General features: G+C 47.2%; 2 protein-coding genes across 25 annotated transcripts in view; one reads left to right on the top strand and one right to left on the bottom strand.

The window, feature by feature from the left end:
* The window catches only part of PI4K2A (phosphatidylinositol 4-kinase type 2 alpha), a 29816-nt gene extending 19856 nt beyond the window's left edge, over positions 1-9960 (top strand). The window contains exons 9-10 of one of the 3 annotated variants that reach the window (XR_013994952.1): positions 3268-3604; positions 9719-9960. Coding sequence is in view for 1 of the 3 variants with exons in the window: in XM_081073701.1 (XP_080929827.1) it covers positions 3268-3429 (162 nt within the window). In the remaining 2 variants the exon portion in view is untranslated. Of the gene's footprint in view, positions 1-3267; positions 5646-9718 lie in introns of those variants that run through there. The other 2 variants (XR_013994953.1, XM_081073701.1) reach the window with 2 other exon arrangements.
* On the bottom strand, positions 6704-14324 carry AVPI1 (arginine vasopressin induced 1). 22 transcript variants are annotated; one of them, XR_013994954.1, is made up of 5 exons: positions 13837-14278; positions 12572-12770; positions 8250-8546; positions 7621-7796; positions 6704-7284 (listed from the first exon to the last, which is right to left on the bottom strand). XR_013994954.1 is itself a non-coding variant. In XM_081073718.1 (5 exons), exons 3-5 carry the CDS (start codon positions 8534-8536, stop codon positions 7125-7127), a joined length of 603 nt encoding a protein of 200 aa, XP_080929844.1. In that variant the 5' UTR covers positions 8537-8546; positions 12572-12770; positions 14188-14324; the 3' UTR covers positions 6704-7124. The 22 variants fall into 22 exon arrangements, 20 of the variants coding, with proteins under 20 accessions (XP_080929844.1, XP_080929829.1, XP_080929842.1 ...); XM_081073718.1 differs by having other exon boundaries at positions 7621-7776; positions 14188-14324; XM_081073703.1 differs by having other exon boundaries at positions 7705-7776; positions 14196-14318.
* Positions 14325-14345: the final 21 nt, after the last annotated feature.

Below are 14345 nucleotides of genomic sequence, written 5' to 3'. Positions count from 1 at the left end.
ACAGGCCACGTGTGCCTTGGTGGTTACGAGTGAGGCTTTGGAGTCAGACTGCTTTGCTGCTTGCAAGCTCCGTGGCCTTGGACAAGAGGCTCTGCCCCCTTTATAAAATGGGACAGTAATAATACTTTGCAGAGTTGGCCAGAGGGTACATGAAATAATGCATATCAAGTGTTTAGTGAAAATAATGCCTGGCATGTGGTAAGCACTCATCTATTGGCTATGGTTATACTTTTCGTTGTTATAGTTATGTCATATTATTTCTTTCCACTTCACCTTCCAAGACAGCCAAGGAAACCACCAGGGCATTATTGAGCCTCCAAAGCATAGTAAAGAATATGCTTGAAATGTTGTTGAAAAACTCTATCGGCACTGACATTCTACTTATCACTTTGAAGTCTTCCGAAAGAGAACTGGGATGGCCTAGTGGTTAAGGGCACAAACTGTGGTCAGAGTGCCTGGGTTTGAATCCTGGCTCTGCCATTTACTAGCTATGAGGTCTTGGACAAGTTACTTAATTTCTTCTTTTACTGTCTCCATTTGTAACATGGCATTAATAACAGCATCTACCTCATACGATTAGTAGGAGATAAATGATTTAAAACAGTTGGAGTAGTGCCTGGCAGATTGAAATACTGAATATGCGTTAGCTAATAGAACACCATAAAGTTTCGGGAGGATCCAGTTCCTCCCAGCGTGTAAGTGCCCACGTCAGTCACGTCCTTACATGCTGACCAATCACACACCAAAGCAAAATGAGCCTCTGCCTTACAGAAATCTGATATACCGCAGGGAAAGGAGGTAACAGTCGTCTACCTACCTGAGTTGTAATCACAGAGTGGGCTGTACAAGGGCCCTGAGCCTACGGGGAAGATTGAAGAACCCCCAGAGAGATGGACTTGAGTGGTACCTGTTGCTCACCAGAAAGGCTTCTAATCAGGAGTTAGATAAAGAATGCAGGTTCTGAGGCAAAAACTCTTCAAATAGCATTTGCATTATTCTTTATTCTTTAACATTATGTGTCTGCTATAAATTTTTCTTCAACTTTTTAATTTGAAAAATTTCAAACCTCACTAAAATTGAACTAATAGGATCTTCTCCCAGACTCACCAGTTGTTACATTTAGTTGGCCACATTTGTTTTATCTCATATCTCTATGTGTTATCTATCTGATTGATATTTATATCTATATAATTTGTCTCTCTCCCTAGATAGTTTGTTTTTCTTTTTTGGCCAAATCTTTTGAAAGTAACCGTGTTTACCTGAAAATAAGACCTAGCCTGACCATCAGCTCTAATGCATCTTTTGAAGCAAAAATTAATATAAGACCCGGTCTTATTTTAATATAAGATCGGGTCTTATATAATATATAATGTAATGTAATATAATATAATTCCAGGTATAATATAATATCATACTGGGTCTTGTATTAATTTGTTGCTCCAAAAGACTCATTAGAGCTGATGGTTCAACTAGGTTTTATTTGGGGGGAAACAGAAGTAGTAGACAATTGACATTTTATCCCCATACTTCAGCATGCATGAAAAGCAGCTTCTAACCCAAAGAACCAAAGGAAGCACAGGAAGACCCAACCAGAGCAGATTGAAAATCCTGTCTCTTAAGTTGGGTGGTCTCCCGCACAATCTGTTTGAGCCTTCTTTTAGTTCTCTACTTTGATCTGTGCACAAAGCTCTTTGACACAGTGTAGGATGCAGACAAGTGCCAAAACAAGTAAGTAAAAAAGGAATAAATCACTGGTAGGATCCACTTCTGACTTCTGACCTCTGTTCCAGGTGAATCTCTGCCTCTTTTTGGGCAGCCTCTGTGCGCCAAGGATATTTGGCCCGAGGGCTGTGTGTCTGTGCGATTTGAGGGGCCAGGCCGTGCAAATCGTCAACATCTAGTTGTTTAAAGAAGGCCGTCATAGGATAGCTTCAGCTTTTGTACTATCCTGCCAGAGAAGATAAATGGTATTCTAATTTTGACAAGGGGGAGAAAATGTGTCCCCAGGGACACATCTGAGATATCTCTAAAATACAAACAAAAGTTGATAAGGAATTAAATACAGTGTGGTATCCTAGATGCGATCCTGGAACAGAAAAAGCACTTTCTGGAAAAGCTAAAGAAATCTGAATCAAGTCTGGAGTTTGGTTAACAGTAATGTTCCAGTGTTTATTTCCTAGTTTTACTGAATGTACCGTGGTTATAGAAGATGTTAAAATTAGGAGAAACTGCGTAAATTGTATACAGGAACTTTCTGTACTATCTTTGCAAGTTTTCTGTAAATCTACAATTATTAATTATTCCAAAGTAAAAATTTTATTTAAATAAAAAGATGATGAAGAGACAGCATTAGAAGGAGAATCCAACTGAAATGTTGGCTTTTTAAAATGCATGGTCTTTGTAGGAAAATCAGAAAATAAGGATAAATAGTAATAAACAAATAAGTATCACCTATAATTCCTTGGCTCAGATGTAATCATGCCAACTTCCAGGCTTTTTTTTCTCTGCAGATAGGTAAATAGGAAGATAGTGTTTTAGAAAATAATTGTGGAGTCACATTGTAATACTGGCTCTTTATCTCCTTTTATATCTAATAACAATTGTGAACAGCTTTCCATACTATAAAGCATCTTTTTAAATTGTTCCTTATCCTTTAAATTATTAACTGATCCCATACTCTTGGGCATTTATATCATTTTCACTTTATAAACAATACCGGATTGTATTAGTTGAAACTGTTCGGTGCATGTGAACGACTGTTTCCTTAGTCCTGAAAATGGAATTGCTGAGTCAGAAACCTATTCACTTTTTTTTAAAAAATTTATTGAGGTGACAATTGTTAGTGAAATTCCATAGATTTCAGGTGTACAATTCTGTATTACATCATCTATAAATCAAACCTATTCACATTTAAGCCTTTATTGTCCACTGACCTTTCTGAAAGATTGTCCCATGGTCTAGCTCCACAGCCATGTCTCTGAATTCTCCCCAACTCTGTCGTCTTTGTACCTTTACTGACTAGAAGGGCAAAACATAGGAGATATTTGTTGTAATTTGTAATTTAAAATGACTATAGAGGTTTCCATTTTCTATATATTGCCCACTTATATTCCTACTTTTGTAAATAGCCTGATTGTGCAGTTTACCATTGGTGTGCTGTTTATGTTTTTGTTGATTTGAAGGCGCGCTCTCTCTGCCAGTCTCCCTTCAGATGCAGACCTGGAGGTCTAGGCCTGACCCTCACTGATCTCATTTTTCCCACTGCAGATCCTAAATCTGACTCAGGCCTTGAAAGATAACAAGAGTCCCCTGCACCTGGTTCAGATGCCACCCGTGATTGTCGAGACGGCCCGTTCCCACCAGCGGTCTGCTAACGAGTCCTACACACAGAGCTTTCAGAGTCGGAAGCCTTTCTTTTCCTGGTGGTAGCCTGAGACAAAGGCGCATTGTCTGAGACTTGGACTGGGATGAAGCCTGGGGCATGGGTTGCAGGAAAAGCCAGAGAAGCCAGAGGAAAGAGCAGTGCCCTTGAGAGCCCTCCCTCTCTGCTCGCCACCCCCTCAGGACTTTCCCAAGCACGGGGAGAAGCACAATCAGAGGGACAGTAAGTGCTGGTGGGCCCTTCTAAGTGCTGCCAGGGCTGGAGCTCCATGCAAGGAGTCCAGATGCCGGGGAAGGAGCATCTTCCTTCCAGGGTCTCCTGGGGGCAGGCTGGGAAATTCCCTTTCCTCCCGATTCCCTGCTCTCTAGCAATTCCTCATTATATTCTGCATCAGAAACAAACAAATAACAGAAACAAATTGAAATACTATTAGCAAAACCCAGGCAGAATCCCAGCTCCTCTCATGCCAGAAACCTCGAATCCAGACCTACATTTGCATGGACCCAGACGTTCAGGTGCCTCGCAGTTCCCTCACGCCCATGGACCAAGGCAGCTGGGTGACTGGCAGCTGGAACAGACAGAAGCCACACCCGTCCTTTGGGTTTTTGCCAAGTCGTCTTCCCCTGCTATCAGTGCAATAGGCTGACTAAAAAGCCTCCAAATGCAATTTGCATGGCGGGAGTACTTTGGCTTTAGACCTCCCAGCAGTTCTGTATATGACCCTATAGATCGGCTCTGCTCTCTGCCCTGCTAGGGACCCAAACTCTAGCGCAGGCCTGCGGCTAGCCTACCACTCAGGCAAAGTCAAGAGGGAGGATGTGGACTCCCCAGCACAAGTGATGCGTATGGCGTGAGTGTCTGCTGGGAGCTGCGATGGGTCTATGGGCAAAGTTACCCCAGCCTTGCTTCCTGAGTCCTCTACCCTCGCCACAGGTGATAAACTCTCTCAGTCCTCTAATTTGTTCCTCTTATTTTAGATAGTTTTCCTCAACTCTTGACTTAGGGTTCAGTCTGGGTTCTGGAGTGGTCTCAGCTCATAAGAGAACAGGATATTAGGACCGTGGAGGTAACAGGACTTGTATTCTGCCTAATTGGTAGCTGCCCTTTGCTCCCCGACTTCTTGTTCCAGGCCAGTTTTTCCATGGCTTCTTGAGAAAGGTGGGACCCAAAGGAGAGAGACCTTCAAACGGTTTCCCAGTAGCTGCCCGCTCGGTGTGCATCTTCCTGCTGCCGTCTCTCTCCCTTCAGTGTCCCCCTTGCCGGGTGTCTCAGTCCTTTCTACACCAAAGCAAAGAACGGCCTCAGGACGTAGTTGAGGATGCCATCTGTGGCTACGGTCAACCCTGTGCGACTGGACTCTTCAAGTTTCTGGCATCTGGCGATTGGTCAATCAGCCTTGGAAAGATTATCATGAAGGTTTGAAAAACAACCAAAGAAAGGGAGCGAGGACTATGGCTATGTGCCCTCTGCTTGCCCAGCTCCCGCCATCCAGGAGGCAGAGCAGAGGTGTGCAGCCCTCTCATCAGCTATGCCAGGACCAGGCTGGGCCCCTTGCATTCCAGCCCCCGGGAGCCAGCTTGAGTGGGCTTCTGTCTAGCTGACAGGAAGAATCTCTGGGAGCTGGATGTGCATGCCCGTAGTTCATGGCACAGTTCTCCAGCCGGCCCCAGCCCTGACAATCCCAGTCAGCTGACCTGGCACTAGCCTTGGGGACCAGGTTTGCGAGAATGTTTGCCCTCAGACTGCAGGAGCAGCAGGGCTCCCAGAAGCCAGAAGGGCAGTTGTGTTTAGTTCTCCATAGACATCTTTTACACAAACGTGTGGTAAAGCTCCCTACCTGGGTGTCAAGAGAGCCTGAGGAGCCTGGTTGCTCCCTCAGCCAAACAGGTCTGCATGTTGCCCTCATCCAGACCAGCTCTGTGAGAAGGAAATTGGGTCCAACGTACAAGGGGGCTGGTCCCAGTCCTGAGTGGGGGGCATCCTTTCCTGGCCTGTCTCCGTTCTCCTTGAAGCCTATACTCAGGTTGCCTTGAATGTGGACTTTGGGAGAGCCAGGGGCCCAGAGTGCCAGGGCAGGCTTCTGGGTGGCACTCATGGAATCGCCCGGCCTCTGCCAGCTATAGGCGCTGTCCCCCAGTGTCAGGGAGTAGCGGCTGGGCTGAGTCCTGCTGCCTCTGTATTGTTCTAATGCACTGTAGAAATTGTACGTAATGTATTTAAATCAATGCAAATGTATGAATAACAAGTCCAATTCTGACCTTTATTTGTCTAGGTTCTTTTTGGTGGAAGGTAGACAAGGTAGAATGCAATTTTAAGAACAAAGAACACTGCTTTTCCATGGAGTTGCTGAGTTAGGGCTCCTGAGTCTATTTTCCTCTAGTAGGAAAAATACAGGTCCTCATTTCCAAAGTTCTAATTCTCTGAAAACCAAGAATATTTTCATAACTCATTTGACAGCAAAACTGACCTGAGCCCACACCGATGTGAAGCTCTGTGTAATCATCATATATGCCTCTTAGTGCGAACATTTGTTGCAGAAATATTGATGTTTTGTTATGAGACGTTCCCCTACTAGGGGTTATAGAGGGTCTGCACTGACTACTTCCTGAAAAACAACAAAATGCTGAATTCCAAAATCATCTAGGCCCACGGGTTTGGGATAAGGAATGTGGATGGGCTTCTCTTCTTGGCCATGAGAGGGCAGCCCTGCTCCGTGTGTGCACCACCACCCCCTCAGAGCACTTTGAACCCCGGCTCCTTTTAGTGATGGATGATGATCAAGCAGATAGGATGGGTGGGAGGAGAGCTGAATGCAAATGAGCAAGTGGTATGCTTCTTTTGAGGCAAAGTCAGAATAGTAATCAAAAATCCTCACCCCAGGGTTTTTCAGGCGATGGAAACCTCAGATAATGCAGGAGGCTCAAGAATGATTGGCTCCTGTTGATCCACTTCCGGAAGGTTGGCCGCTGGGAATGAAGAAGCCAGCTGAGGAGCTAGCACCCACTGTGACTACAGGCTCACTGCCCACTCTGCAGGGCTGACCATAATAGCCTTCCCTCTTCTAGAGCTGGTCAGGGGCCAAGAACCCTCTCCTTTCCTGTGGATCAGGACTGCCCAGAGATGCTTCTCCCCATCTGCCAGCCTCTAGAAAAGGCTTCGGCATGGGCTCTAGGGGATGGCGGTGAGAAAGCAAAGGAGGCCAGCCCTATTTTCTCCTTGGGAACACACACCCCTTCCCTGAAATGAGCCTCAACTCACCCGCTGGCTCCAGAGCACCCATTTTGGTATTGTCCCCTTCTGTGACAGACTCACACAGTTCTTGATGCAAACGTTCTTTTTTATTTTGCCACTTAAACCACAATTTCCTTGTGTGGCTTGACAGGCATGGGGTGCGGGACAGGCTGCTGGACCATGGATCATAGTAGCAGGAAGGTTAGTAGCAGGAGTGATGTGGTGCTCAGTCTGAGTGCCCCTCACTTGGCTCCCCGGGGAATATCATGCAGCCTAGGTACATAGTGTTAGATGGGGAAGGGTCGAGGCAAGACATTCGCTTTGTCTCCTCCTGGTGAGGAATGGGTCCCACATAACTAGAGCTCAGTGGACACGTCCAGTCCTTTTCTGAATTGAGCAGGCCAGTAGCAGCATGTGGGGCCGTCTGCCTCAAGTCCCCTTCGCCTCCCCAGTCCCTTTGGCAAAAGTCCCTATGATTTCCGATACTGCCATTCCCAGCCCCTTCCCTGCATCAGTGTCTGATCTGATGGAGGTAGCTTGTGGGGCCTGGCTTCCTCCAATTCCGGCGGATCCTGGCACTTGTCCTCCTAGAGTTCAGATACTGATCGCTGGAAGCCATCTCAGTGGCACTGCTCTGTGGGTCGACCGCTGGAGCGTGGGGCTCTGGGATTCTGCAGGAAACAAGTGAGTAATAGGGCAACGTCAATAGGAAGAATGGGGACTGAGGTTTTGGTCACGTGCACTAAAACACACTATTAGGACAAAAGGAGACAAAGGCTGTGGTCTTGTCTCTGCCCACTGAGAGCTACATGATAAGGCAAAGCTTTCAGATTTCTCTTTTATAAAGAGTTAGACTAGATCAGGGTGTGCAGTACTCAACATTTCTCCATTTCTTCATCCTATACTCATGGCAGACATTAGTCAGTCATGATATAAGACTGGAGGAACCAAGTATCCTTAGCAAGGTGCCAAGTAGGGATTATTAATCAATTGGGGTTAATATGGACCTGATCTCAGAAGGCCTGTTCAGGTCTGATGTTCTGGTTGTGGGCCCCGGAGAAGGCAGCAGAGGAATGGAGCCCAGACTATACCCGTAGTGGTTGGTTAGGCCGTGTGGTTCAGCTCTATCTTGGGGGGCTCCCTGTTCCTGGGCTGGCAGTGACCTAAGCAAAGAGGAAGATGACTAGAGAAAGTGTAAGGTCAAGTTTCCCAACAATTTGTAACCTTTGATGCCTCTGCAGTACTTCGCTGTGCTATATTCTCTAGAATCCCACAGCTGAGAGCTTCACCAGTTGTTTTTTGAATGTTATCTGTTCAATAATAGGTACACAGGATTTTTTTTCCTTCTAAACAAAAGTCCCTCCCACCTAGATGAGAATCACTGTGAAATGAGGTAACACTGATAGGATGCAGGCACCCCTTTCCCTGGGAGTTCACAGGGTCATATATGACTCCAATAGTAACAGCGCCTTTTAAGTGCCAACCAGGTGGTAGGCACTGTGTAGACCTTACAACAACCCCAATGGCACTTTATAATGAGTGCAGGTCGGTAGCTCCAGGTCCCACAGCCAGGAAAGGGTGGAATGGGCATCATTAGTGCTCTCCTTCCCTCAGCCCTCCAGGCCCAGGAACCTACCTGAGCCGTCTGCAGTGATGCAGCGAGTGGCCCAGGAGTTTCTGCCTTGGGGGCCTCTTCCTACGCAGCCTTCTCAAGGCGTCTGCCACGCGGTGGTCCCCTGCACACTCCCAGATGATCTGCGCCCGTTCCTCGGCCAGCTGGTCCCCACTGCGCTGAAACAGGCCCTGGATCTGCAGCAGCTCAGCGTCCTGGAAGATGTTAGCCGAGGCCTGCTTGCGGCCCCGGGCCTCCGTCGGGGTCTGCCAAGGGGGTGGCTCGCTCACCACAGAGGCTGGGGTGCCCATCCCGGGTGCTCTGAGGATGGAAAGCATGGAGGGACAGCAGCAGCTCAGCACGTCCTTCCCAAACCTGGGGGCCCTGTCTAATTCAAGGACTTCTGGTGGTTCTACTTATTTTGCAGGAGCCAAAGTAGAGTAAGGCTTATCTTCACATTGCTCTAATTTCCCAGGGCACCTTGGGGAAATAATAATAGCCAAACTTTTATTACAGAGTGCTTGTGTCTGACACGTGTTAACTTACTTAAGAGTCACAGAAACCTGTGAGGTAAGAATTGTTTACCCCCACTTTCCAGATGAAGAAATGTGACTCAGAGGTTAAATGACTTTCCCACAGTCAGAGCCCTGTGGTAAGTGCAGAGCCAGAAATAGAATACAGGTCTGTTTGGCTTTAAAGTCCAGGCAGTGCCCAGGATATCCAGGTCCTAATGATAACTCCAGCAGCAGCAGCAGAAATGTGCTGAGCACTTCTCACAGGTCAGGCACCGCTGGAACAGCCCTATTTACGTAACGTTGAAATGTGAACACAGCAGCCCTAGGAAGTAGGTACTTGTATCCTCCTCACTCCACAGATGAGGAAACTGAGGAACAGAATCCAGATCTCTGATGCTGGGGCCCAGGCTCTGCAGCCCAAAAGTCAGAGGGGTTGTGGAGCTGGCCTACCTGGGTGGGAATCCCACTTCTAGTCACCTCCACCACTTACGGGCTGCTGGCCCTGCATGCCCCAGCTGCTTCCTGTGTAAACTGATCGGCTGTACTCAGACCTACTTCGCAGGGCTGCTGTGAGGACTGGGTGAAGACACACAAAGCATGAAGAACAGAGCTTGATGTTCCACTAGTCTGCTTGTCCAGCTATAAAATTGACAAGTCATCCCACCACCTATTTTCAAGACCTTGCGGATGAACCGAGTCCATGTAATTTAGCAAACAATATGAAATAGACCAATCAGATTGAACTACAGTCCAAAGGCCCACAGAGAGAAAGGGGCAGAAGGGGCTACAGGACAACAATACAGTATCAAGGAAGAGGCTGAAACTTCTACTAAGGAAATCCAATAAAAGGCTCATGTTGATGTCCCCTCACCATATCCAAGAAATGAAAATTAAATCATCTCCCTCAGTTCTGCTTAGTTCATGTTCAACAATAAAGGTGTAAGAGGTTCACCCAGCTTATCCTTGTCTCTGGTGTAGCCTGAAAAAGCCATGGGATCGGAAAACAGACTGGAGACAAGAAAGACCAAGGACTGGGTTTGAATCCCAGCTCTGCCACCTGCCTAGCTGTGACTTCAGCAAGTTAGTCAACCTCCCTGTGCCTGCCTGCTTAACTGTCAAATGGAGCTGATAAGCACTTCTCAGGATTGTTGTAAGGATTAAATGAGTTTGGTATGATACCAGGTACCCAATAAGTGCTAAATAAATGCAAATGCCCCTCTTTTTGGCCTCCTTGACTTTTATACTTGGGTGTGAACTGGACCCTCCTTTCCTCCAAGCAGTCTGCCCAGAGCCAGCTGAGGGCCTGCCTTGCCTGGTTCCCTCTACTGCTCACAGCGCTGGCCTAATGGGAAGGTCCTGGTTAAGTCAGACCTCATTCCACAGCGAGCTACAGAGAGATCTGCTAACCAGCAATGGCTTAAAAAGGGGAAAAGGAATATGTACGTGCTCACTGTAAAAATGCAAACGTAACAGAATAATATAAATAAAAGCATTACTGGTTTCCTCTCCTCAGCCCACTTGCAGAAGTACCCCTGACTCTCATCTTTTTGTTCTCTGGCGAATCTGAGCCCTCTCTTCATCCTATTCAGACCATCCTTCCCTTGCCCTGGCCTTCCCGCTTTATTCCAGTAATTTCCACACTCCCCTGCCCCACTTTCTAGGCCTTCTATCATAAGAACCCCACTCTCTTTTCAAAAGATTTAATAACTAAACCTGCAGAAGACTTTCAGATAAATTAACTTCATAAAAATTGTGCTTTTCATGTGGAAAATGGGAACTTTAAAACCCTCCGTAGGCATTATTATGGGAATCCAGTTAAAACCTAGTATGTGTGTGGTAACTAAACCCCAGAACTGGATAATATAAATATACTGTGACTAAAAAACAACAGTCACCAAGTAACACCTTCAGGCTGATAAACAGAAATCAAAGGTAACTATAGGGCGTTTATTCTGTTAATCAGGCAATATGTATGATATCATTTCATCCTCAAAACAATTCCAGGAACCAGGCACTGTTATACTCACCCCAGTTCACAGCGGAACAAAGGGAAGCTGGGAGACTCATATAAGTACCCGTGTCTTATCCAAGGCCAGAACCAGCTCAAAGCACATTTCTTCCCATCATTTCTGTGAGGAGTGCTTCATTATTAGTATTCACTCCTATCTAATTCACACAGGGGGAAACACACCAGTGGAAAGGAAGAACACTGACTACACCACACTCAAGGCAGGGATGGGGTGTGGAATTTATTTTCATCTTTTCACTGACGTCAGGGCTGTTCACTCGGTGACAGGCTGCCCCAGCCTTGAACGCATGGCACTCTGAAGAGGAAGATCTCTCCCTTCCACAAATGAAATCTGGAACTGCAACCCAGCCCAGGGCACAGTGCCATGGCTAATGAATCAGAGGATGGGGTTCGAGCCCCAGTTCTGCCACTCAGTGGCTGAGAGGCCTCAGGTACTTCCCATGCCGCCGTGGGCCTGTTTCCCTCTTTTACCTACAAGAACAGATGGATGCTGATGGTCTCTGAGGGCACGTGCCAGTGTTGAGAGTCAAGGATTCCACGATGATGTTAGGTGTGTACAGAAGCAGAGGTGGGTTTGCTTGTCTGCCAGGGCCTAGGAGCAACTTGTGTGGATAGGTCTGGCTAACTAGGTGCCAGAAAACTTCCCAACAAGTAGCTCCCCTTCTCAGTCTTCCATTGAGGCCAGACACTGTTTTGCTGCTGTGGGTGCTGGGGTCAGGGTCTAATACCAGGCAGAAAACTCACTTCACTAAAGCACTAGTGACCTAGGCTGGCTATGGCCTAGGGGGGTCTGGGTGGTGAGAGAAGCCATCATGTCCCTTGTCTCAGACTCAGGCAATCTCACCCTCCCCTCAGAGAGAATGGCAACAGGATCAAATAGCAGCAGCTTCCTTAGGGAGGAAATGGCTTGGAGCCTGACTTCCCAGCTAGTCCGGTCACCTCTGCCAGGGCTGCAAGGCCCGACCTCCAGCCTCGGAGTGACAGTTGAGTTACAAATGCACTAATGAAAAATCATTGGAAGAGTCTGAAACTCCAGACTCAACCATACCCTCCATGAACCTGACGGAGGTGGGGGCCCCTCAGATTTTGAGGCCCCTCAGGCTACACTCTGCTTCCCATCCTGAGATTCAGCCAGCAGATTGAGGCTGGGAATAAAAATCAGTGGGTATCAGGTGGGATTAGATTGTAAACTTTAGGAAAACTGAATCAGAATACTTAGCAGAAGAAATTTTTCCGGTCTCATTCAATGTGTTTAATAGTTACTTTCCCCCTCATTTCCTGGAGAAGACCTGAATCCAGGAAAAAAAGTGTATACTTGAACAATGGTACTTTTTCAACTGGACAATGAAACCACAGGGCTATTAAAAGATTACAGGGTGGGGGGTGGGAGATAAGGGTAAGGGGGATCAAATATATGGTGATGGAAGGAGAACTGACTCTGGGTGGTGAACACACAATGGGATTTATAGATGATGTAATACAGAATTGTACACCTGAAATCTCTGTAATTTTACTAACAATTGTCACCCCAATAAATTTTAAAAAAACAAAAATAATAAAAAATAAAAAGCTTACAAATGAATCTTTCGTTTCAGAGCTGACATAAAAGATAAGCATGGGTCTGGGAGCAAATGACTAAAGACTAATTGCAAAATACTTCAGTTTGACATAAACTAGGTTAAAAATGAATCCCAAAAGTAAATACCAAATGTTGAAAGTGACAAAGTTCAACTTGTTTTGAAACAGGCAATAAATGAACTGTAGGGCTCTAACAAAGACATATATTTTAAAAAGTGACTCACCATGCAATGAATTTGCAATATATTAATATGGTGCACAACTGAGCATTCTTTGTAATATATGAAGCTCGTTCAGACACCTATGTCCACCGTGGTCTCGGAGGCGCAAGTAACCATGAGAGGCAGAATACACTTGTGTGAGCTAGGCAGCAACTGACTCCTCAGCTCCCCTCCTTCGGATAACCATGGTGGTGGCAATAATCTGTAATCAGAGACCAAGGGCCTCTTAGAAAAAGAACTGCAGGCTCTGGCCCAAGGCCCAAATCAACACTTGTGGCCCTGGCCTGCTTCCCTGCACAGACATGCCACTGGACAGCAGCCAAAATCTGTGGATCCTCCAGTGGGAGGCCCAGTCCAAACTGCCGTGTGGGCCCCCCACCCGGAAGGGCCTAGCCTCAGCCAGGCATGCCTGAGAGAACTGAACATACGTTGGCGTTCAAATCTGTGTCCTGGAAGGTGGAAAAAGGAACTGGGCCCTTTCCCCAGACCAATTCTCAGATATAACCTAGAAAAAATTCCTACTAGATCTAGAAATAACTTTTTAAGATTTAAAGATTCCTGAATTCTGGCTGTGTCACTGATAACGGGGTGACCTTGGCAAGCCCCAGTTTTCCCCTGCCTCAGTTTGTTCATCATCAAAATGGTGAAAATAAATAACCCTCAGGGGTTAAGGGAGATTGAGTATGCAAAAGCATCCATCCCAGTACATTATTTCATGAATGAACGATGTAGGGAAAGGCTGTTTAACCACCAGGGAGGATAGAATCACTGTCATTTTCATCTTCATCACTATCATGAAACTCCTTCTAGGGAGAAGAGGGTAAAAGGAAATGGAGTTATTTGTGGACTTTTAAATCGTAGCTGCCATTGAGGCACCTCGCTCCAAGTCACGTGCAGAACAGCACTTTCAGACCGGTGATCTCTTAAGCCTCATGACACCCCATGAGAAGGCATTACCACTACACCCATTTTACAGATGAAAAAGCCAAGCTTAGATAGGTTAAGCAACTTGCTCAAAATCACACAGATAGTAGGTGATAAGGCTGAGATAGGAACTCAGGTAGTCTGACCTCAGCGCCCACGTTCTCAACCACTGTTATTTTTGTTCCCGCCAGATGGCTGCCAAGGTCTTCAGTGAAACCTCCCGGAGCACGTTATCTGCTTCTGCGGGCTTTACAAGGCGCAGGGATGGAAAGCCGGGTCTTCCAAGCCAGCGTCTGTGCCCTCCGCACTCTACGGCCCCGCGGGGAGTTAGAGAGATTACTCACCACACTGAAGCGCAGCGCCGACAGACCTCAAACCAGGATGGGGAGAGCTAAGATGCGACTACTCCAACCCCTGCCTGGCCTTTCGAAAGGGCTGGCGCAGCACCCGGCTTCTGCCGCGAAGGTGCTCACGAGAACGAGGCGGCGTTTACCGACAGGACGAGAGATTGGGAGGGGTATCCTGGCCGAGGTTACACGGCGACATCCCCAGCACCGGTCGGCCCTCGAGGTTAGACGTGGCGCTTCGCACAACGGCCCCTAGATGGACCTGGGAGTTCGGGTCCCGGCGGCATCCGGGCTCTCACCGCTTGCCCTCCCGCCCGCTCCCAGTGCAGCGTGAGTCGGGTCACGGACCTGCGTACCTGGCTGCCCGAGGCGGGCCACCTCGGTCACAGCCGTGGTTCCCCAGAGAAAGCGATCCTTAGCCGAACAGCCAATCCTCAGCAGATCCTTGGTGTGAGCTCCGAGGAGAGCCTTCCAAAATCGAACGCGGAGACTCCGTGGGCCAATCA

The sequence above is a fragment of the Rhinolophus hipposideros genome, assembly GCF_964194185.1.
Source record: "Rhinolophus hipposideros genome assembly, chromosome: 15".
Taxonomy (NCBI): Eukaryota; Metazoa; Chordata; class Mammalia; order Chiroptera; family Rhinolophidae; genus Rhinolophus; species Rhinolophus hipposideros.
This window is presented reverse-complemented; position numbering and strand designations above follow the sequence as displayed.

Coding starts and splice junctions, on each gene's coding strand:
- AVPI1 (XM_081073702.1), bottom strand. CDS start 8,563: ATGCTTTCCATCCTCAGAGCACCCGGGATGGGCACCCCAGCCTCTGTG. Junction 7,777..8,249: donor CATCACTGCAGACGGCTCAG/GTAGGTTCCTGG, acceptor CTCTTTGCTTAG/GTCACTGCCAGCCCAGGAAC. Junction 7,285..7,620: donor AACAGGCCTTCTGAGATCAG/GTCCATATTAAC, acceptor TGTTTCCTGCAG/AATCCCAGAGCCCCACGCTC.